Below are 24,218 nucleotides of genomic sequence, written 5' to 3'. Positions count from 1 at the left end.
ACAGGGCCTTGGACCCATTCTCTGGTTCCTGGTCAGCTGTCAGTCCCAGTACTAGAGCTGCAGGTCACTCTCCCCTGCAATGGGTTTAGCCCCTTCATCCCTCCCTCTTCCTCTCTCCCTGTGTGCCTTCTCTCACCTGAACATGCTGCCCTCGCTCATCATCTGGTCAAGTAACACTGTCCAGGAAGGTGGCTTAGACAAAGGAACACATATGTTAGGAGACCTAGGTTCGAATTAACTTTGCCCCAGAGGCACAGCACAGAGAGCATCAGATGCATGAATATGCACAGAACCAGTTAGACCAAACACATACTAGCAACACTACCTCCCATCTCCAGTGTTTTACAGTGAAGACTGGAGAAAAAAGTGGGGGCACGTAATGAGAGTAAATACGGTAATCAGTTCATTTGCTAGTTGGAGCTCTGGACTTGGGACTTAGGAGTGCCAGATGGGGGCCACAGGGAGCCTACAGCCTACGTCTGACCTGGACTGAAATGTAGGTGAGAGACAAGATTGGCTCACATCCTGGGAAATAACCTAGGTCGGAACTCTAGCAGGAGCCACAGCCTCTCCCTGGGGTAAAGTGTTCACCACAGTAACAAGCGAAAGAGGAAGGTAATGCTTCAGTCTTCAGCAAGGTAAGGACTTGAGGGCTGCCGAGCTTCTCCCTGATCCTTTGTTCCTGCTTATTCAAAGCGGACCCCAAAGGAGAAGTCACAGCAAAGAAGTTGCCACCAAGCAGGTATGGGTTTTCTTTCTTCCTTTCTCTTTTGCCGGGGGCAGATTGCCTCCCCAGCTCCCTGCCAAAAAAAAAAAAAAAAAGGTGGGAACGCAAACATATCTTAACATTTGAGGCCCACACTGTAGAGGGTCATATTGGCCTTACAGCTGTTCAGCTTTCTAGGATGGAAAAAAACATACAGATAATCACTTAATATTGAGTTGGAATATTAATATTCCATTAACCATGCTTCCTGATCATGCACTTGCCTCCTAAAGAAATAATCACAGTGGAAATCTCAATTTTATATCAGCCACGATGAGTCATACACACAATAGGCCCCCTCTCTGTTGCAGAGTTGGAGTCTCCTGATCCAGAAAAATATCCAGGTGCGGGGCTGTGGGGGCTGGGAGCAACTCAGCCCTGGTTCCTCTCAGTCCTTGGGGCCAGGGCGGAGACCCAGCTGCAGGACAGTCACAGGGCCTGATCTCCTCTGCAAGGGGTCCCTCAGAGGCTCTTCCAAACCCCTCCCCAGCCCTCAGGCTGAGTTGGCTTTGGCCCAGTCAGTGTTCTACCTTTACTTGCTGGGGTAGGCAGCCTGGCCCGCAGAACAAAACCTTTTCTACGTGAGCTCAGTGCCACCCTTCTCCCCACATAGCAGCCCAGCAGCTGTGTTTGAAGGTAACACCATATGTAGGGATGGTCAGGAGTTACCTCTGAGGCTGCTGAACCCTGATTCAGTGAGTCAGCTGCGACAGGCACTAGACTCCTCACACACGGGATGGCTGTGTGACTTTGGTGCTGGGAAGGTCAATGGTCAGCACCAAGGTGGCCAAGGTGACTGGATTATTTCTACTGTGATGGGTGTTTGATCTTGAATGATATGGCCAGAGTCCAGAACGTTCTAAGCAAGGCCCCAGAGGCTACTACTTATTTAATTAGTTGGTTCATAAGAAAGATTAATTTTTCCATATACTTATTAAGTATAATTTTCAATATACTTTTGAAAATATCTTTAAGTTATATAATAAACTTAAATCTAAACCAGGTATTGGCAAACTATGGTGTGCATGCCAAATGTGAACCACTAGATGTTTTGGGGTTTTTTTTAAGATTTTATTTATTTATTTGACAGAGAGAGAGAGAGAGAGAGAGCACAAGCAGGGGGAATGGGAGAGGGAGAAGCAGGCTCCCAGCCAAGCAGAGTCCGATGCGTGGCTCAATCCCAGGACCCAGGGACTGATGCTTAACCGACTGAGCCACACAGGCACCCCTGCCACCAGCTGTTCTTATAAATAACATTTTATTAGAACACAGCCATGCTCATTAATGACATATTATTTACAGCTGCATTTGCCCTTGGACAACAGAATTGAGTACTTGCAAAAAAGACAATATTGCCCCCAAAGCCTAAAATTTTAACTATATGGTCCTTTACAGAAAAAGTTTATCAAGTCCTAGTCTCAAGCTATCAACTTTTCTTCAATTATTATGGAATAAACATAATAAACAACCACAAAACTGACTAAACTATTGTTAGTAAGTAACAGCTTTTTAAAGTGATGAAGCCTGATTACGTGCTTTTTGTAAAATAATGGGTCCAAAAGTTAAAAATAGAACTACTTTACAACCCAGCAATTGAAATACTAGGTATTTACTGAAAGGATACAAAAATACTGATTTGGAGGGACACACGCACCCCTATGTTTATAGCAGCATTATCAACAACAGCCAAATTATGGAAAGAGTCCAAATGTGTATTGACTGATGAATGGATAAAGAAGATGTGGTGTGTGTGTGTGTGTGTGTGTGTGTGTGTGTGTGTGTGTGTAATGGAATATTACTCAGCCATCAAAAAGACGAAATCTTGCCATTTGCAATGACGTGGATGGAGCTAGAGAGTATTATGCTAAGCAAAATAAGTCAGTCAGAGAAAGACAAATGCCATATTATTTCATTCACATGGAATTTAAGAAACAAAACAGATGAACATGGGGCGAGAAAAGAAAGAGAGAGGCAAACCAGAAAACAGACTTTTAACTATAGAGAACAAACTGAGGGTTGAAGGAGGGAGGTGGCGTGGGATGGGTTAAATGGGTGATGGGCATTAAGGAAGGTACTTGTTGTGAGGAGCACTGGGTGGTTATATGCAAATGATGAATCCCTCAATTCTACTCCTAAAACTACACTGTATGTTAACTGACTAGAATTTAAATAAAAACTCAAAACAATAAATAAATAAAAGTAAAATGATGTTTCAGGATAGATAAAGCTAAATTCTCCTTAAGCCATTCTTCCAGTGCCAGTCCCCTGTCCCCCAAAAGTAACTGCTATAACCCGTTTGGTACATTTATCGCCAATCCTCTGCATTCACATATACATACCTGTACTAGCAAACTGTTTGTTGTCATATTATTCTCATTCTGGTTTTCCACCCAACAAACTTTACATATCCATATTCCATATGGAGACTTCCTATCTCTGTATATAGCTCTACCTCAATAATTTTGTGGATTATACATAGAATATGTGCGTTTTATTTTTTTTTCAAAGTTTTCTACTTATTTTTCGGTGGGGAGGGGCAGAGGGAGAGGGAGAAACTCTTAAGCAGGCTCCAGACCCAGCTTGGAGCCCCACGTTGGACTCCTCCCAGGACCCTGAGATCATGGCCTCAGGCACAATTGAGAATCGGAAGCTTAACTGACTGAGCCCGCCAGGCGCCTCAGAATATGTGCATTTTAATGTTATCAAATTGCCCTCCACAGTGACTGCAACAATTTATACTCCCCCCAGCAGAGAATGACAGTTAATGTTCCCCACACCCTGATGCTTGCTGTCTATTAAACATTTATTGTTTTTCCGATGAGATGAGTGAAAATAGTAACCCATTTGTAAAATATGTAAATGTCCCTGATTACTAATGTGTTAGTTTGCAGAGCTGCCATAACAAAACACCACATGCTGGGGGGCTTAAACTCCAGACACTTATATTCTCACGGTGCTGGAGGCTCAAAGTCCAAGATCAGGGATTGGCAGGTGTCATTCCTTCTGAGGTCTGGCTGTGTCCTCCCATGGCTTTCTGTGAGAGCCCAGTTCTGGTGGCTTGCCTTGTGTCCAGATTTCTCCTTCTTACATGGACATCAGTCATATGGGATTAGGGCCCACCCTAATGACTCCATTTGAACTTAATTACCTCTTTATTTTTTATTTTTTATTTTTTTAAAAGATTTTATTTATTTATTTGACAGACAGAGATCACAAGTAGGCAGAGAGGCAGGCAGAGAGAGAGAAAGGAGGAAGCAGGCTCCCTGCTGAGCAGAGAGCCCGATGCGGGGCTCGATCCCAGGACCCTGAGACCATGACCTGAGCCGAAAGCAGAGGCTTTAACCCACTGAGCCACCCAGGCGCCCCTTAATTACCTCTTTAAAGATACACTTAGAGATATAGTCACATGCTGAAATGGGGGGGACACACATCAGCCCATAACAACTAGTGCAATCGGGCATCATTTTATATCATTCTTGGCCATTGTAATTCCTCTTCTTAATTGCCCATTCATATTCTTAGCTCATTTTATATGTGGTTATTTTCTTCTACTTACTTATAGGAGTCTAATATTTATTCTTGGTGCTAATCCTTTGATATACATATAATAAATATTCCTGCTAAGTCTGTGACTTGTTATTTAACTTTGTTTACATCATGTTTTTAGTCAACAGAAGTATTTACTGTTATTGTTATTGCTATTATTATTTTGAGTTAGTTGAATTTATTAATTTTCTCCTTTATGGATTTTGTTTTTTGGAGCTTATGTAGGGAAGCCTTCTCAACCTCCTAAGATTATGATGATAATAAAGTATTAGCATAGTTTCTTTAAATAACTTTATCACCTAAAAAAAAATAGGCCTTTAGTCCTATATTCCAAATTAAGTTTGCCCTCTCCCTAGTCATTTGAACATTGCCTCTATTGTGTACTAAATTCTAATTTTTACATGTGGGCTGCTACTTTTTAAAAAAAAATTTATTTCCTATTCTATCATAGGAAATATTATAGAGTCAATTTCTATTATAGCTTTACTGTTTCTAATTGATTTTTTTACTGACATATACAAAATCTATTTTGTGTTTGGTGTTTTTTTTTTAAGAATTATTTATTTATTTTAGGGAGAGAGTTGGGGGGGAAGGGGCAGAGGGAGATGGAGAGAGAAACTCAAGCAGACTCTTCACTGAGCACAACATGGGGCTTGATCTCATGACTCTGAGATCATGACCTGAGCCAAAACCAAAAATCGGACGTTTAAGTGACTGAGCCACCCAGATGCCCCAAAAATCTATTTTGTGTTTTGATATTTTGTCTGGTCATTTTACTGAATTCTCTTAATACTTGTAAAACTATCAGTTGATTCTGTTGGAACTTCCTGGTAGACAACTATATTATATATGTAAAAGAGTTTTGTTCTTGCCTCCCTCATCTTTACACAGAGAAAAATATTTTTTTCTCTTACTGCCTTTTCTTGGCCTTCCAGCACAATGCAGAGTAATAATTAAGACTGAGGAGAATCTCAGGGCTGATGCATAAGTTGTAGGAGTTGTGCACTGCACAATTCTAGGGACACCATTCACAAATCCTTCAATGTCTAGGTATTTTTTTTTTTAATCACATTTCTGATTTTTGTTTTGAAGATTTTAATTATTTGAGAGAGAAGAGGAGAGAGAAAATGAGCTGGGGAGGAGCAGAGGGAGAGGGGCAAGCAGATTCTGCACAGAGCACAGAGCAAGATGCAGGGCTCGATCCCACAACCCATGAGATCATGACCTGAGCCAGAATCAAGAGCCAGATGCTTAACTGACTGAGCCACCCAGTCCCCCCAATGTTTCTGATTTTAATTCATTATTATTTCATACTGTGAACTCCTATTTCCTGGAGACTCCTCTGTAGGACTCTTTGACGTAGGAGTGTGTAGGAGACTCTTCTTGCATACAGGAGCCTTCTAAGTGTTAGGATTTGCAGGGGACTGGGAAGAGTTCCCTGTCATCCAACACCTGCTCATCCACCTGCCTTATCTCGTGAACTTCTGTGAAACACTGAAATAACAATATCCAAATGAAAATTAAGATAAAGAGATACATCCAAATTCCTCATGTAATGTCAGAAACAACTCTCCTGGGTCTGGATGAATTCTAGTCACACTCTGAAATGCTACGCAGTAGGAACACTGCAAACACATAAAAGAGACAGGCAGTTGACTCAGAGGTCATTGTGCTCTGTTAAATATTGGAAGATGGTACGGGGTGTACTTTTAACTTGGGCTGACACCAGCTCTCAACCCTGATCTGTGTCTAGGAACAAATTTTTTGACCCCTTGGGTCTGATGACTGCATCCCAGGATGCACAAAGGCCAAACTGCATGGCCACCTGAAGATAGCAACAGACTTCTCACTTGAATTTATGTAATGTGACATTTCCTGTCTGAGTTTCCTCTAGGTGCCTGTCCCATGCCAGGGCCAAGGAGAAGGGGACACTTTTGTTCACAGTATTTGATCCATTTCAAAAAAAAACTTTTTAAATATATGATCTCATTTTATCCCTGTGTCTTTTGTGACAAAAAAATGCAACTTACACTGTACGTAGTGTATCCATTGGCCCTATAAGAAGAATTAGAATCAAGGGAAAAGTTCTATCACTTGTTGCCTTTGTGACCTTGGACACACAACCCCAGTAGCTTCAGTCGTAAAGGGGATAATAAGACTTGTCTGGCCCTGCTCAACCGCAGAGAGGCCCTTCTCCGCTGACCTCACAGGTGCCCCTGCAGGAGATGATGATTTGGCAATCACTTAGTAAATAGTAAAACCTGTATCATATGAGTTAAAATCTGCCAACCTTCTCCCTTCATTGAACAAAACCAATAGTTTGCAAGCTTCACTGTCAACTTCTTAGAAACTCAATTCTTTTTAATTTGACAGAGAGAGAGCACAAGCAGGGGGAGTGGCAGGGAGAGGCAGAGGGAGAGGGAGAAGCAGGCTTCCCGCTGAGTGGGGCTCTATCCCAGGACCCCAGGATCCTGACCCAGGCTGAAGGCAGACACCTAACTGACTGAGCCACCCAGGCACCCCAGAAACCCAAAACTTATGTAACTTCCCTTCAGCTGCTTTTTTTCCCTCTTTACCCTCTGGTCAGTTCTGACATATATCCACACACATACACACATGCGTATACACATACATTTCTGATTGTATACGCTTATGATGCATGTAGATACGTACATATAACTACACACATAAGACATATTACATATAAAACATAAGTATATTATAATCCCACTGCTTCCAATAGTTTCTATTCCTAAAATCACAAGTTTTCTATCATTTTCCTCTCCACTTAGACTCCTTGACGCTTCAACTCCAAGTTGCCCACTCTTGCCTCCCCATAGTCTTGGTGACCTGGCTTCAAAGCCTTTTGATTTGACTCATTTGAAGATTAAATATATATTCATCTCCTCCCCACACCCTTTTCTTGGGAAGGAGTTATCTCACCCCCAAACGCATTTCGATTTTCAACAACAGTTTACGATGTCAGTTATCTTGCATGTGTGTTTCATTACTTCCTCTAACTTCTTGAACCCTAAAAATGTTTGAATTGCCATACCCTCTGCCTGCCTCTCGGTCATCTTCTCCGTTGTGTCCCTTTTGTGTACAGCCCATTTTCCATCTGGGTTAGTTGGCTTTCTTAGGTCCTTGCTACTCAAATCAGACCAGCAGCGCTGGCAACATCCGAAACCCACAGCCAGACCCAGGAGTTGGAAGGTGCTTTTAACAAGCTCCCCAGGTGATCTGTTTGCACGTTAACGTTGGAGAATCCCTGATCTTAGATTCTAAACATGTGCTCTGGGTTACTTCACCCCGTGCAGATTCTGAAGCAGACAGAGATCCTAACTGTCACCGAGGTTCCGAGGTGTGGTTCGAAAGCTGGCGACCGCCAACTCCAGGGCAGCTTGCTTGATTGTGACCTGGTTATTTTTTTATTCCATACTGTAGTGCTTTGAACTACTGTTGTTCCTTCTGTCCTCTGGTTCTTTAACTACTTTCCTCCGGCTTTGTCTCTGCCTCCTGCCTTCTGCTTCCTCAAAGCCCTGCCTGGCTCCCGGGGCCGCCTTCTCTGTGGGCATTAGGGCCTCCCAGGGAAGGCAGGACTGAGGTATCTGGCCACACACTTCAGTCAAATATATTGGCTTCCCTTTTAATGTTCTTTAAATATCTGATTAACATTTATTTAGTGACAAGTGATGGTATTTTTTTAAATTATAGTAAAATACACATAACATAGCATTTACCATCTTAGCCATCTGTAAGTGTAGGGTTCAGTAACATTAAGTATATTTAGACTGTTGTGAAACTGATCTCCAGGTCTTTTTCCTCTTGTAAAACTGAAACTCTACCCATTAAACAGTAACTCCTTATTCCTCTCTTGCCTCAGGCCCTGGCAAACATTCTCCTACTTTTTAAACTTTATCGAGGAATAATTGCAAATATAATTATATATATTTAAAATGTAAAATGTGGGGCACCTGGGTGGCTCAGTTGGTTAAGTGTCTGCCTTCAGCTCAGGTCATGATCTCGGGGTCCTGGGATCGAGCCCCACATTGGGCTTTCCACTCAGCAGGAAGCCTGCTTCTCCCTCTCCCTCTCTCTCTCTCTCTCTCTCTCTCTCAAATCAATAAATAAAACCTAAAAAAAATATACAATGTGATGATTTGGTAGACATATATTTTAGAATGATTACCAACGTCCAAATAATTAACTCATCCATCACCCCATACAGTAGACACAGTTAACTCTGTGTGCGTGTGTGTGTGAAGAATGCTTAATTCCCACTCCAAGCTACTTTCAAATAAACAATACTGTATTATTAGCTCATTAACCATGTTAGCAATACTGTGTTATTAACTCTAATGACTGTATATTGCCACCACTCGACTTTGTGTTTCTATGAGTTGAACTGCTTTAGTTAAACTCATTTAGGTACCTCCTACACTGAAATCATACAGTACTTGTCCTTCTGCGACGGGCTTCTTTCATTAGCACAGTGTCCTCAAGGTTCATTGGTGTCGTAGCCTGTGCCAGAATTCCTTCCTTGTCCAGGCTGATAATATTGCATCACATGTGTCTCCCATTCATCTGTTTGTGGCCATTTTGGTTGCTTCCCCCTTTTGGCTGTTGTGAATAACGTTGCTGTGAACATGGGTGTGCAAATACCACTTTGAGGCCCTGCTTTCAATCCAGAAAGTTGAATTCTGGATCATATGGTCTGTTTTTTATTTTTTGAGGACCCGCCGCCCTGTTTCCCAGAGCAGCTGCGTTATTTTGCGTTCCCAGCAGCAGTGCATGCGGGTTTGAATTCCCCACATCTTCTTCAGCACTTTTTATTTTCCGTTTCTGTGACAGCAGCACCCCCAGTGGGTGTAGAGGGAGGTCTCGTGGCATTTCCCTAGCGATCAGTGACATTGAGCATCTTTTCATGTATTTATTGGCAAGCGATGCTTTTTTAATGCAAAATGTGTATCGTGTCCTTCATGGTCAAGACGAGTAATTCATTCTGTGCCATTTTCCAAGCCAGACAACTTCTTAGAAGGCATGTTTAAGTGTTTAGAAAATAAAATAGTCTACTCATTCCCCTCAAACAGCCCTACACCACACATGATTCTGTCTCTGGTTCTGTCTGCCAGTTTTCACAGGGTGCTCAGGGTTGTCAAAGCCTTATCTCCGGTGGCTGGCTGGAGTGACCCAGTGTGACATGCATGAGTGCCCCAGTCACTCCACAGAGACTCGTCTACACTATCCAGGAGTGTAGGAAAGGAAACAATTTATGGTTTATTTTGTTTCTCAGTTATTCCAGCAATGTTTGACACCCTTTGAAATGGTGGCTCCTACGGAGAAGCTCAGCTATCGGCCCTTTGAGTTGGCTCTGTCTGTATATCTGACATTCCGTGTCACTAGGAGAGGATCTCAGTGGGTTGGTGGATCCCTTGTCCCTGGGAGAGAGCAGTCACAACATCCCTCACAGGCCCCCAGAACCTAGTCCCACCAGGAGCCCTTCTGAGGGTGGCCATGGGCGGGGCAGCCCTCCTGAGCACCCTCATCCTGTGAGGTCAGGTTGGACGAATTTGTGAGTCTCCTTTACGAGGACAGAGGGGAGGCTGTGAATACTTGTCTGCCACAACGTTTCTTCTCGTGTAATTGTCTCAGATAAAATGTTGGCATTTTATCCGACACATCCTGTCTTCTTCTGATGTGAGGGGCCTGGGGAGGTAGTAATGTTTTTTTCTATTAGAAGCATTCCTTGATCTCTCTGCTTTAAAAAAAAGTTATTTGATGGGTCTCCTTTCAAAACCCCAGATCTCCCTGTAACTCCCACCTTGCTGCCGACCCCTCTGTCCTAGCCAAAGCCCACTCTTTCCCCTTCAGAGCTGTGGGACAGAAAAAGAAGACTTAGTCCTTGTCACTGAAGAAGATTAAAGAGTGAACAGTGAGGCAGAGAAGCAGGGTGGGGGGAACCGCAGGGGGAGCAGTTCCGCTCTGCCTGATCCCAGGAAGGGGCTTCTCTGAGGGCTTCCTTTTGGCACTTTTGTCCAGGCGTTTGGGCCTGACACTGGCATCAGTCTGCCCCACGGAGGAGACTGAGCAGTGAAGGCTCTGTCAGCCAGTCTGAGACGTGGTCTTTCCTGGAGACTCCAGCAGGTTATGTCCCCTTGTTGACAGGGACAATGGAAACAGATCAGAGATTGATTTTAGCCAATGAAGCTTGGGGCTCTGGGCCCCTTCCGTACATGGGCTCCCTCCCACAGTTGAATGCTTTTATAACATTTTCATAAGTAAGATATTTAAGTATGGTTGTTTTTAGACGGTTTCTACACCACTGTCCTATTTTCCCTGAAGCCAGGTGTTGATGGAGTGGCCATGGGCTTGTTGGAGATTGAGTTGGGGATACTTATAGTTTGGGTATATTCATATAGTGGCAGTTACTTGCGTGTGGGGTTGGACCCAGCATAGCAATGGGTCCCAGGAATGTCCCGCTCTGCTGCTTGTCCACCACCGTGGCAGGTGCCCAGCAGAAGCTAAAGAAGGGGAGTGAAGTTTGAAATGTGTGGAGCTAAGAATTAGACCATGGAAAATTCTTCCAAATATGAAGTCTTACACGAAAGAAACTTGATAGAGGTTTTCTTATGTTTGACAACAATCCTCAGCTACATGTGAAGATGAAAATGTTCCCATTATCATAATAAAAAGCAAATTTTGGTCAATGATTCTAGAGAAAAAACTTTAAATATAAAGTTTCCATATAAACTTTTTTATATAAAAAATGACATTACAATATCATTGCTGTCTGAGGGGAATAATTTGTTTTCTATTGCTGCTGCAATATTACCACAAACTTGGTGGCTTAATACAAAATTTATTATCTTATAGTTCTAGATGTCAGGCGTCCAAAGTCAGTATTACTGGGGTGAAACCGAGATGTTAGCAGGCTGGTGCCTTCTGGAAGGTCTAGGGGAGAGTCTGTTTACCACTTTTTCCAGCTTCTAGAGCCTGCCTGGATTCCTAGGTTCACAGCCTCTTCCTCCATCTTCAAAGCCAGCGAGGTAGCATCTGACCACTTTTCCATGATCACGTCTCTTTCTCTGACCAGACCCAGGAAAGTTTCTCTGATTTTTGAGGTCTGTTTCCTCGATCACATCTGTAAAGACTCTTTTGCATATAAGGAAACACATTTCCATGTTTTAGGGATTAGGATGTGAATCTTTGGGGACCATTATTCTGTTTCCCACAAAGGACAATATTAATAGTTGTGATTTATTCTGATTTCTTTTCTCAGTCTTTCTCACAAATACGTCTTCTGTTTGGTACCTAATTCCGTATTTGCAATGTGCATTCTTTTTCTTGAAGAAGACCCCTCCAGTTGTACAAGCCTCAGACCTCACGTGAATAAGCTGACTCCTGGCAACTCTACTTGCCCACTGACCGAGTCGAGAACTTGACGAAATTTTTCCCACACTAGCTGGGCAGAGTCTGTGGGGGTGGTTCTGCTCACTGGCCAGGAAGGGAACCTGGGAATAGCTGAAGAGGAGAATACCTGTGTCTCATACGGTGACTCCGGACAATCACCGAGCAAAGTGCAGGATGCCCATATTCTATAAGGGATGTTCTGATGAGCGCTATGCTCTGTGGGTGCCCGTTGGGGGAGGTGGAAGAGCCCCTGAACCGTGGCACTCAGAGCTCAGTAGATGTCCTGCTTTGGCAACTGCCATGATGCTTTTTGGTTCGGCCAGTCTGCTCTTTCTGTCTTGGGGCTCCAAGATGATCACGTCCGGCTTTCTCTCTGGGATTCTTTCCTGGCCCCAGTATTGACCGAAGTCTCTCTTCTCTCCTGCTGCCTTATGGAAAACACCCATCATCGGGATCTCCCTTTTGGACATTTACTCTGCCCTCTTCGGGTCTTCATGCTGCCCCCCACCTCGCTACCCGTGCCACTGGTCACGCAGGTCCCTGAAATTCCTTCTCTCTGCCCTTGAGTCTCCCCCACTCTCACTTCCCTAGTGCTGTCTCTTTCCCAAATCTACCTTGGCACCCAGGTGAGGGCTTCTCTCTTGCTCTCTCCCCTTCTAGCAATTTCCTCTTCCTGCTCTGGTGAGAATTTTCTCCTCCACCTCCAGACATCTCTGCTACACTTGGCAACCCAACAGGCAACATGGTGGGCCTTCTACTGGGCATTTCCTTCTTCCCTAAAAACAAAAAGATAGGCGCTTCCCACATCTATACTCGGTGTCCAGCCTGGATGTATCCGCAGCATGGCTCACCGTGTTCACACAGTCTCTCAATATCTGGCTCCAAGGGTCACTCGTGGAGGCTTCCCACCCCTCTCTCTCCCCCAAAGTAGACTCTCTCCCCAGCACCACCTTTTCACACGTTCCTTCTGCTGGTGGGGAGTGTGAATATTCACATACTTCTCTGGTTTTCTTGGTCTTCCATCATGATTAGCCATCTACCCCATACTGTCGGGGTCCTGTGAACACTCAAGCCTCGTGTGCTGCCTCTCACAGCTCAATCCCCCTTGACTGGCAGATGCCAGGTCTGCGGACAGGGTCTCATTTGGCCTCATTTTGGAGCCTGAAGCTGCTCAACCAGCACCACTCAGGTGTTCTGCAGGGCTGTCAGTGTGGGCCTCCAGTAGCCACCGTCCTCATGGTCAAAGCCAACCCAGCGGTCATGCAGTTTTCATCCTCCACGCCTGCCTCTGCAGTCCTTCCCCGGCTCCTGGGCATCCCGGAGTCCTCCCCCAGCCGCACTTGGGGATCCTTCCTCTTTCCATAGCAGAAACTGAACTCTGTGTTTCCTTTAGAATTTCTCTCCGCTATCACCCTGGGATGCACCACTCTCCTTCCTTTCTTTCTCCCCAAGTTCAACCCTGTCCTCCCTGTAGTGCAAGTTCTCCAGCATGCTCAGATTACCAAGCCGGGTGAGGAACAGGTGCAACCCTTAGAGCAAGCCCAGCTGGATTCAGCCAACACTGCATGTTTAATTAGTCTGATTAAATTCACATGAACAAGAGATGTGGCTGGCACATACCAGTCGCCCAGGCATTGTCATTTCTCTGTCCACAGGGCACCGTGCTGGAAGGACTGTTGTAAGGGGGAAGCAGGGTCAGAACTGTAGGCAACACCCAGCACCCCCATCCACCCATGTCCAATCTATTTCGAACAGAACTCTAGGGGTTCTGTTTCCATGATCTCTTGCCATGTAACAAACCTCCCCCAAACTTACCAGGTGAAGCCAGCCAACATTTTATTTTCTCCCATGATTCTGTGTTGACAGAGCTCAGCCTGCTCTGTGGCATCAGCTGGATGCTTAGCTGGGCTGGGATGTCCACGAGGGTTTGCTCACTTGTCTGGAGGTTGGTGGGGAGGGCTGGAAGGCCGGGGCAGAGGGGCCTCTCTCATCTAGCCATGTGAGGGCTTTCCCTCGGCACATGGTCTCTCTGCATGGTTCCCTTGGGTGTCACCCCAGCAGCAGAGCTAAACTTTCTCACACGGTAGGTTAGGGCTCCCCCAAAGGGCAGAAGCAGAAGCTACCAGGCCTTCTTGCGGCTTCAGCCCACAACCGGCACAGTGTCATTTCAATTCTGTTGGTCAAAGCCAGTCACAGGCCATCCCAGATTCCTCCTGTGAGAGGACTGCACTAGGGTGTGGACCCCAGGAGGTGTGTTTGCTGGGAGCAGACTTCGGAGCAAAGCTGTCATGGGTTCTCTAGCTGGGGCTTCATATATGAGAGAATGAACTACAGAATGTACCAGATCTGTGTAACAGTCAACTTGGGTAAAACAAAGTAAAAGTTACACAAATACTATGACGTGAGACTCTGGCATTAATCCTAATACCTCCTCATTACAGAGTTGTATCAGTCAGACACAGTGCAATAAGTAAATGTCTCCTCCCTTTGTCCCTTGGCAGACAATTCTTTGCACGTCTAATTCTGCTGTAAGTTGTTTTTGCTGGCTCTTGCTCATGGTGCCACCTTAGTGTTTGATTCCTGATTTGGAGGTTTTGCTCATATTTCTTGAAAATTATTTGTGTGATTCTTTGCACCTCGGTGGAAAGTGATTTCCCTTGAGAAGAGTGTGTCTGCTTCTGTGGGTGTCTGGGAGCACTGCCCACCCAAGATCTCCTTAAATCAAATAATTAGCTTCAGGTTTTGGGGAGGGCTCTCAATATACATTTTGTCTGCAAGCCCATATGTGGTCAGGATCATGATTTGAAAAATCAGGGGGGATCTCCCCCCACACTTGTTCAGTTCAAGTTTCCCATCAGCCTATTTTATATACAGTTTTCCGGAAGCAGGATTGTGGGACAGATTAATTTCTAATTCATTTTTACAGGTGAAATGTTTGCTTTCATCTATTTTGCTGCTGGAAAGAGAAACATTTGTGTTGAAATGTTACTAAAAGTTTTATTTGGGGTTAAGAAAAGGCAACATCATCTGTGGTGTGGTGGCCCTGGGCAATCAGTACCCAGAGAGGCTTTGGGAGACATCATGAATAAGACAACTCCCATCTCTGCTCATCCTCCTCCATGCTCATTCCAAGTATAGAATTTGGGCACACTGTCAGGTGGATGTTCCCTGGGGCAAGCATCTCAAACACAAGTCTACTAACGGGTACAAGTTCTTTGATTATTCACTTATGCCCCCGCTTGACTGGGATGCTGGCCGTTGTCTTTCTGCATTCTGAGAGCCCGTCTCCTCTCTGTTTTTCTCCCCATTTGCTTCATTACTCAGCTGAAAACTGCCTTTCTGTCCTGCCTTTTCAACTTTCTCTGGGAGCTTGGGCCACCACATGCCTGAGAGGCTGTCTCCCCGGGTCTCCCTAGTCCCAGAACCATCTCTAACAAGTGACCTGTCCCTTGGGCCTCTGACCAGGTTATGGGCTCTTAATCCCAGTCCACTCAGGAATTGCTTCTGTGACCCCACCCGGGCAACCTTTTCTTTTTCCTTCTCATTTCTTCCTCTTACCCTTCTCTCGCCATGTTCCTGTTCACATGCTTTCCTACAGGAAAGCATACACACCGCCACCATGATATCTTTCCTGATAATGAGTACTAATCCCACCCCCAGTTCTCCCGTGGTTCAGTTCTTGGGTCTGCAGAACCATGTGGGAGCAGCACACAGGGAGGACTGTCTCAACACATCTCTGCCCGGCCCCTTCATTTCCTGTGTTTTTTTTTTTTTGTTGTTGTTGTTGTTTTTTTCACTTCTAGCCCAAGAGGCCTGGAAGCAAACCTGGAGGTGAGACCTGGAGAAAGCTGGAACCATGCTGACCTTGTGTCCTATGAAGAGGCAGATTCAAAACCTGGGAAGCCTGCCGTCAGTGCAGATGAGGGAGATGGGAGTCCCCAAATCTGCCGTGTATGCGGGGATAAGGCGACTGGTTACCACTTCAATGTCATGACATGTGAAGGATGCAAGGGCTTTTTCAGGTAGAGTTACCTGCCAGCCTTTACCCACCTGCCACCCCAACACACTGGGTCACATCTAACTGGGGTTCTGCCATTAGTCCACTGGGAACTGCTTTAGAGTCTTAGCTTGACCTATCCCGGGTTCAGAGTATGGGGCAGTTGCCAATTCAAAAGCCTTCTATTTTTTCAGGAGATTTGTGAATATCTCAGAGGACTTCATCTTCCATCTTTCTATCTTACCTGGGAAAGGGCCCCTTCCACTAAGATAACCGTTTTGTTTCTCCATGTGTTGAATAAAATGGAAAATCAGTTCATAAAAGAGGAAAGAATCCAAAAAGCCAAAACTCAAGTGCTCAAATCAACTAAAGGGAGTGTTTGTTAAGCAAAGAATGGCATAAAATCAAAGAAGAATAGGACAAAACAGTCTCATCTAGAAACAGGCAAACAGGGAGGTCGAAAACTTAAGGACTGCAAAGTATCAGCTCATAGCAAGACAGGCCTACACAGAACAGTTCACATTGTCCAAATGAAGAAAGAGTAAAGACCAAAGCCCTCTGCGAGGCTCTCAGATCAAAAGGAAGAGAAGCAGGCCAAGAAAGGAGGGAAGCAGAGAAAGAATGTGTGAGGAGTTCGCAGTCAGCCCACCAGGAGGGCCAGGGAGGTGGAGAGCAGCTCCCACCTAGGGGCCCACTTAGGAAGCTCCCAGGACAGCCAGCTGGCTGTCTGCAGAGTTCCTGGCAGCTGAACATGTGCCTAGAAATGGACCCTAGAGCAGGACCCATCCCGCAATCTCTAAGATGGACTGCCAGTCAGCTTGCGTTGGGTGGGGGGCCAGAACCCACAGCAGGCCCTCCAGGGAGGTGCTGCGGCAGCTTGGACGTCTCCCTAGTGAAGAAGCCCGGCTTTGGGGCCGGTGCTGCGAAGCTCTCCAGTCCCGTGGGGCTCGGTTGGTCTAGTGCGGGTCCCGAAGCAACCACGTCGGCAGCCTCACTCCGGGTCGTGTGGAGTACAACAGGGTCCGGAGAGACGTGTAGCTTGGAACACCCCCCACCCCCCAACACACACCCGCGCACAGGAAGCCCCGGTGTTCCTCGAACCGGCCTTTCGCTCTCTGTTCTCTCACAGGAGAGCCATGAAACGCAACACCTGGCTGAGGTGCCCCTTCCGGAAGGGCACCTGCGAAATCACCCGGAAGACCCGGCGCCAGTGCCAGGCCTGCCGGCTCCGCAAGTGCCTGGAGAGCGGGATGAAGAAGGAGAGTGAGCAGCGGGGAGTGCCCTGGGCGGGCACGGGCTGGGGCGCATGCGCATCGTGAGCCTGGGCCAGGTCAGCCCCGGGCCCAAGCTGGACCGAAGCGAGGTGCCATGTACGCGCACGTGTGCAGATACGCACCATTGGTGTGCACATGCCTGTGACTTGTGTACAGCAGGCAGGCCAAGGGAGGAGAGCTCGTGGGCCACCTGCCCACACCACCACCACAGGCCCCTCCTACAAGGACTTGACAGAGAAAGTGCATCTTTATTCTCTTCTCTGGGAGGTGTGGTGGGCATCTCATGCTCCTTTAACTCCTCAGGTGCCCCTGCACGATTCTTTTCGTCGCTTTCATAATCGTCCACATGGTGTTTTAGCCAAATTGGGCCAGGGGAACTGGGGAGAAGGAAGCCAGAGACACATGGTGTGATACCACCCCCAACCTTCCAGCAACTAGTGCCCATCAGCCTCCCAAACCTGGTGTTTGGGAGGAATTCCAGAGGAATCAGACAGGTGGCATAGGATGCTCTCATTCTACCTGTCAATCTTGGGTGTATAATTGTGCTCCCAGGTCACTCTGAGATTAAGGCTGGTAAGGAAAAGGCTGGAAGCTTCCAGTGCATCTGTCTCCACTGATCCCAGAGTTGGCAGCCTCTTTCAGGGGACAAGTTCCCTGGGCCTGCGGACAGGGGCCTATCCTGCAGGCCAGCTGAGAGTCAGGCCCTCATGTGGCTGTCCCCACTGTTGCTTGCACTGACGCCCACCTCTTTGTTCTGCACGCAAAAGTTCCAGAAATCCATGGAAGGCCCTAAGGCTCCAACCTATGTAGGAAATGGCTGGAGTTGATATTTCGTGCTGAGCAGCAGCCCCAGCTCCCTAGGGTCTTGGAGACCCAGATGCCTTGGGGGAACTCTGAGGAGTCCAGTTGGTGTCTAATCCACCAAAGAAGACTACTGTCAGGTGCACTGACTGACTACTTATGTGCCAGGAGATCTCCTGGCACTTTACATGCCATGTCTCATTGTGGCAGCAGCGTGAGGGGAGCACTGTTGCTCCAGATCATGAAGAAGGACATTGAAACCCGGAAGGGTTAAGGTGCTTGGTTCAAGGTCACCGCTAGCGAGTGGCAAAGCTGTCACTAAAACCCAGCATCTTTTAATTCTGCAGCCCGAGCTCTTCCCACCATTCCACAAAGTTGTCACAAACCCACTGCCTCAGGCGGTTTACCAGCTGCACCTCACTCTCTGCCCTTAACCCAGTGTTTCTCCAGGGGAGCCCACCATCTAGGACAGGGTGGGTTTTTTGTCACCAGCCCTTGTCCTCCTGCTGCATGGGAGGCTCACCAAGTGCAGCCAAGCTCCTGCAGGTGCCTGAGCCTGCCCCTGGTTATTCCCTCAGTGATCATGTCCGATGCCGCTGTGGAGCAGAGACGGGCTCTGATCAGGAGGAAAAAGAGAGAACGGATGGGCACTCAGCCCCTGGGAGCCAAGGGGCTGACTCAGGAGCAGCAGACAATGATCAGAGAGCTGATGGATGCTCAGATGAAAACCTTCGACACCACCTTCTCCAATTTCAAGGACTTCCGGGTATGAGGCTCTCTCTAGTTGGCTCAGACATTATCCTAGCTCCTCAAAACCCCAGTCTCATTTCCAAGGGTTCTCCAAGAGTGGCTCCTGCCTGCACAGCAGTGGGGGCCCCAGGGAATGGTTAGAAATGCCAATTCTCGGCTCACCCGAGACCTGCCAAATGAGAAATGCTGACGGTGGGGCCCAGTGATTGGTGTTTTGACAAGAACACCTAGGTGATTCTGACACGTGCTCAGAGAGAGAATCTCCGTTCTCTCCTTCCACAGCAGGTAGTAAGTGGGCCTGAGCCAGAAACAGAGTTTTGGAAGCTGAGTTGCTCCAGGGTGGTTGGCCCTCAGGGCTTTCTGAGGACAGGCCCGGGACCTGTTTGGGATCTGGCATTTGTGAAAGGGATTTATAGATCTAAGACACATTTGTGATCTCAGCAATGTCAGCCATGTCTGATCCCGGTGCTCTCTTCCTGCTCTGTGCTCACAGGTGTATCTCAGGCGATTGGCTCCACTCAGAGAGCTGGCAGCCAGTGACCCCTGGAGTCTGTCCTTTCCATCTGCGGCTCCCACAACCTCCTTTTTAAGTCAGGGATGCTTGGAACACACCCAGAGGTGGAGATCCCTTACATTCCGCTGGGCAGAGAGCAAACCCACTTCTGACCAGGCAGGGATGGGAGGGAACATTGATAGATCCAGGAAGTACTCCACTTGACAGGAGAGGACCAGAGAGAAGGAACAAATACTTGCATGCACACACACACGCACGTGTATGTGCACGCACGTGCGTGTGTGTGTCTGCACTTGGCATCCTCTCAGGCTGAAGCAGTGGCCTGTGTAGAAACCTCTTTGGGAGAATACATGCTGCCTCTCCTGTCCTCTCTCCATCTTCCGGCTCCTGTCCCAGCTGCCAGAAGCGCCCAGCAGTGGTCACGAGGTTCCGGAATCCCTGCAGCCTGCAGCAGGGGAAGAAGCTGCCAAGTGGAGCCAGATCAGGGGAGATCTGTGCTCACTGAAGGTCTCTCTGCGGCTGCGGGGGGAAGACGGCAGCGTCTGGAACTACAGACCCCAACCTGATAGCAGCGGGAGAGAGATCTTTTCCCTGCTGCCCCACATGGCTGACATGTCAACCTACATGTTCAAAGGCATCATCAACTTTGCCAAAGTCATCTCCCCCTTCAGGTAGGACACAGCGGCGGGGTGGAGGGGTGTGGAGAGGAGCAGGCAGTGGCCAGCAGATTTAAAGGGTCTAGGGTAGATTCCTCTGAATTTGGGGGATGTTGGTGCTAAGGGACCCTCCCTTATCTCCACCTACCCTTCCCATCAACAGGCAGAGGGCAGGTTATATTGTAGGAGCCCACCTGTTCCCCTGTGACACCGAGGCCTTGTTTAATGGGGTGAGGGTGGCCACGAGTCAGATGGTAGCACATTAGATCAGGGGAGTAAGAGAAGGCCTGCCTGCACGTGTGGATCTTGGCAGATCCCCACTGACATCCGGTGACCCGCGATGGAACATCGTGGTGTGAGGTTACTTGCCATTTCTTGTGAGCACGGTTGTGAGCTCTGTCCCCCCTAGAGGTGTGCATGATGATCTCCTTCATTCTACAAATAGAAAACTGAGGTTCACCAAGGTCAAGGAACTTGCACAGGGTCGCAGTTAACCAGAGGGGCCAGATTTGGGAGCAGAGAGCGCAGAGTTCAAAGCCAGCTACCCACCAGGTCCTGAGCCAGCGCTGGGAAATAAGAGAGTAAGATCGACTTCCTGAGATTATAGATCTGAAAGAAAGGGGCTGGTGCAGAAAAAAAGGGACCAAATTTCGGAGGAGACCAAAGACAGGCAGGGGGCCCCTCAACAGCCTGCCGAAATGTCGTTCCTTCTGGGGTCTTAGTAGCAATGCTCCTCTGTGGGGAGTCGGGAACTCGCAGATTGGGGGGGCGGTGTCAGCCTAAACATGAATTTCAGAGGTGGCCACTGTGTCTTGGCCTGGCCTCAGCGCCAGGAGGGGGCTCGGGGCATCTGGGCTGCCTTGAGCGAAGCGATAGAAACAGTCAATCCAAAACAGACAGCAGGAAGCAGATATGCCTACGGGCATGGAGCTCCTGTCAAAGGAGCGGCGCCAGAGGAAGGACTTCTGGGAGGTGCCGCGACAGCCTGTCTTGAAGGACCAGCAGGATTTACCTAAAGGGAAGCCAGAGGGGCGGTCATCCCAAGTGGGGAAATTGAGGCAGAAACTGGAGGCTGGGGAACTGGAGCCACGGCATGGACCGTGGACCAGTGGCTGTGGGGGAGTTGGAGGAGATGGGCTGGACTGTAGGGGAGAGCGGGCTGCACTGGCAGCACAGACCCCAGCAGCAGGAGCCCCGTGGGAGGTGTGGGGAGGAGCAACCTGCTTGGCTGCTGTCAGAGGAGGGATTGGAGGCGATCTGAAAGCATCTGCAGCCCCCCGCCCCCCAACCCCAGCCACATTTCTGGATATGCGAGGGGGCTGGCCTGTAGCCCCCAGTCTGGAAACTGGCACGCCACCCCCATCCTCGCTGCTAGGGATTTGCCTATCGAGGACCAGATCTCCCTGCTAAAGGGGGCCACCTTTGAGCTGTGCCAGCTGAGATTCAACACGGTGTTCAACGCAGAGACGGGAACCTGGGAGTGTGGTCGGCTGTCCTACTGCTTGGAAGACCCCGCAGGTGCCCGAGAGCTGCCCGCCTGCCCCTGCGGAGGGGGGCAAACACGAGCGTGGTGGGAGGGGAGGAGCCACATCAGGACAGGCGGAGGGTCCTGGGGTTGCAGGGCAGAGAAACAAGCCCTCTGTGAGGGAAGGCTGAGAATTTTGCCCACCCACAGGTGGCTTCCAGCAGCTTCTCCTGGAGCCGGTGCTGAAGTTCCACTACAGGCTGAAGAAGCTGCAGCTGCATAGGGAGGAGTACGTGCTGATGCAGGCCATCTCTCTTTTCTCTCCAGGTGACGACCCCACCTGGCCTGCTTGGCCACTCCCCCCAGGCCCCCCCAGCCCCAGGCTTGCTTGCACTCCCTCAGCTTTAGGAGGAGGCAGCAGGCCCACCCCTGCCCTCCCCAGGGAGGGTCCCAGCCTCTGGCCTTGTCCCCGTTTGCTGCATGGCCAGGAGGGGGTCCCTGGCTGGCTTCTCCCTGGGTCGGTGGGGTGGTGTCCCCTCTGAGTGCCACCCTCCCTTCCCCGCCTGGGTGCCTCTGGCTCCAGAAGGTGGCCATTTGCGTTCTCTGGCTGGCCCCGATCTTGTCTTTGCCCCCACGGCCTTGCTGGCACCACGCTGTCTTCCCATCCCCCGCAGACCGCCCAGGTGTGGTGCAGCGCAGCGTGGTGGACCAGCTGCAGGAGAGATTTGCCATTGCCCTGAAGGCCTACATCGAGTGCAGCCGGCCCCAGCCTGCCCACCGGTGAGCAGCAAGCTGGGAGGGTGTGAGGGGTCCCTCCAGCAGCCCTGTCCTCTAGGCGCCCCACCTGTTCTGGGCCTCTCGGAGAGGGCAGGCCAGAGCTTCTCCTGGGGCAGCCTCTGACTCCTGGGGCTTTGGGGCCCCGTTCTGTGACCTCCACTAAGGCCCCGGCCCGGTCGGCCTGAGTTCCAGCCCAGCAATGGAGAAACTTGAAGGAGGGCCAGAGGCCATGCCCAGCTGTGGACGTTGTTCCTGTCTGCCCTTTTCCACTCCTGTCAGCAGGAATAGGAACCACCAGGGAGTCCCCCCAGAGGCTCCTACAGGCTCTTCTACCAATAGCCAGCAGTAACCAGCATGGTAGTAAAAATAACCATGACAAAAACCGTGATGGTAATAATAAATAAATTTGCACTGAGAAGTGCCAGCCCTGGGGCCAAGCAGTTTACATGATTTGACCCCTTTAATCTTGAACACCGACCCATGAAATGGGTGCCACCACTACCCTGCAAGGGGCTGGAGACCCAGGGCGACTGCCTCAGGGTCCCCAGCCAGATGGGTGGGATCTGGAGGTGGCAGCAGGTGGACCTTTTGAGTGCTCCCCGATCCCGTCCATGAACAAGCACAAGCAGGCAGGGTAGGAAAGTCCATAGTTTGTGCTGGCCACAGCCAAAGGAGGAAGGCTGCTCGGGGCTCGGCCAGACAGGGGTTTCCATCCCTGCCCTAGCTCTCAGCAGTGCCACGGGCCCAGGCCTTGAGGGGTGAAGGCCTGCATGCGGTGTGTTGGCTGAACTTCAAACCCCAAGTCCTTACTTGGCCCGCTTTGACTTTATTTTGAGCTCAGCCTCTGGGCCACATCCTGATTTTCTTGGTCTTCCCCTGCATGGAGCTGGGAGGCATCACGCAAAAACTAAGGCATGAGGCTGGTGTCAGACGCTAGATCCTGGGCTGGATCCAGGAAGGATCGGCAGGTCATCCTGTAGTTGCTGCCTCCACGACTCCGCTGCTCGGGCCTGGCCCACAGCCATGCGCCAAGGCCATGTTGTTCCCTAGGTTGCTCTCTGTGCCCGGCCTTTGCAGTACCTGGATTTTCCCATGGAGGGCATGAGGGGTGAAGGAGGAGTGTAAGTCCACACCTCAGTCCCTCCAAGTCTGTTCTGCACTTCTCATCCGCAGACTAGGAGGAGCTCAAGGAATTGGACTGAACCTTGTCTCTTGGCTTGCCTGAGATGTTCTAAGAGTAATACCCTCAAACCTGTGCAACTTCAAAGCAGTCCCAGGGTTGGTGGATGGGGACAAGGGTGGGCCACACCCCCAACTATTCCTCTGGCTGGCCTGCAGGTTCCTGTTCCTGAAGATCATGGCCATGCTCACCGAGCTCCGCAGCATCAATGCCCAGCACACCCAGAGGCTGCTGCGCATTCAAGACATACACCCGTTCGCCAGCCCCCTCATGCGGGAGCTGTTTGGCATCTCAGATGGCTGAGAAGCTGCCCCCTTGGGAGAGCCTCCGGTGGGGGGGCAGCCGGAGCCAGAGCCCTGCCCTTGGAGCTGCCATTCCTGGGTCTAGACAGATGGATACCGCTGAGAGCTGACAATGCCCTACCGGTCGTGCCCACCCCAGGGAATCCACAACCACAGCTCTGACAGTGCTGCCTAGCATTCCTCAGGAAAGGGACGAGGGTCTCCCTGGACTCCAACCCAGTCTGTGGAGAGGGAAGCCATAGACACTTCGATGGAGAGCACTGGCCCATCTAGAGGCAAGAGCACCTTCCCCTTAGAGATGGCCCTGTGGTCTGGGCATCTAGTGTCATGGTGGGAGAGGGGAAGGGGTGCCTGGGGCTGGACCATCTGAGAGTCTGTGCCCATAGCCAGATTCATTAGCTTCTTGGATGTTTTCACTACATACCCCTGTGTCCCTCACCCCACTCATTCCCAGCCCGCAGCCACCTGTCCTGACCTGCTCAGTGAGTTTCCAGGCCTGTGTTCATCAGCAGGTGTATTTGTGTCTGCGAGAGGAGCCAGAAGGTCTGCAGCAGATGTCAGAGGCTTGTCATGACCGCTGTGTCTATTCTTTCTTCCTTCTGGACCCTCTTTCTGTGTCTTTGTAGCCATGCAAACACATTCGTAAGCACCAACAACATGCAGCTTTCTGTGGGGTATTTGCCGACTCAGACATAGCTCCTGAACTCCAAGACTTTCAAGTTCAACTTAACAAAGCAGAAACACAAGAGTTTTGATCCAAAGAAGTGGTAAGGACCACAA

At 49.0% G+C, this 24,218-nt stretch overlaps 1 protein-coding gene across 1 annotated transcript; it reads left to right on the top strand.

The window, feature by feature from the left end:
- The first annotated feature begins 443 nt into the window (after positions 1-443).
- On the top strand, positions 444-23,439 carry LOC111151789 (nuclear receptor subfamily 1 group I member 2). The gene is given in 10 exon segments (XM_022509994.1): positions 444-742; positions 15,526-15,744; positions 16,849-16,982; positions 18,373-18,560; positions 19,455-19,729; positions 21,090-21,232; positions 21,390-21,595; positions 21,597-21,769; positions 21,771-21,959; positions 23,295-23,439. Coding segments are annotated over 9 exon segments (1,485 nt in total). The 5' UTR covers positions 444-742; positions 15,526-15,712.
- The last annotated feature ends 779 nt before the right edge of the window (positions 23,440-24,218 follow it).

This window comes from Enhydra lutris, unplaced genomic scaffold, assembly GCF_002288905.1.
Source record: "Enhydra lutris kenyoni isolate GAN:26980312 unplaced genomic scaffold, ASM228890v2 scaffoldscaffold2, whole genome shotgun sequence".
NCBI lineage: Eukaryota > Metazoa > Chordata > Mammalia > Carnivora > Mustelidae > Enhydra > Enhydra lutris.
This window is presented reverse-complemented; position numbering and strand designations above follow the sequence as displayed.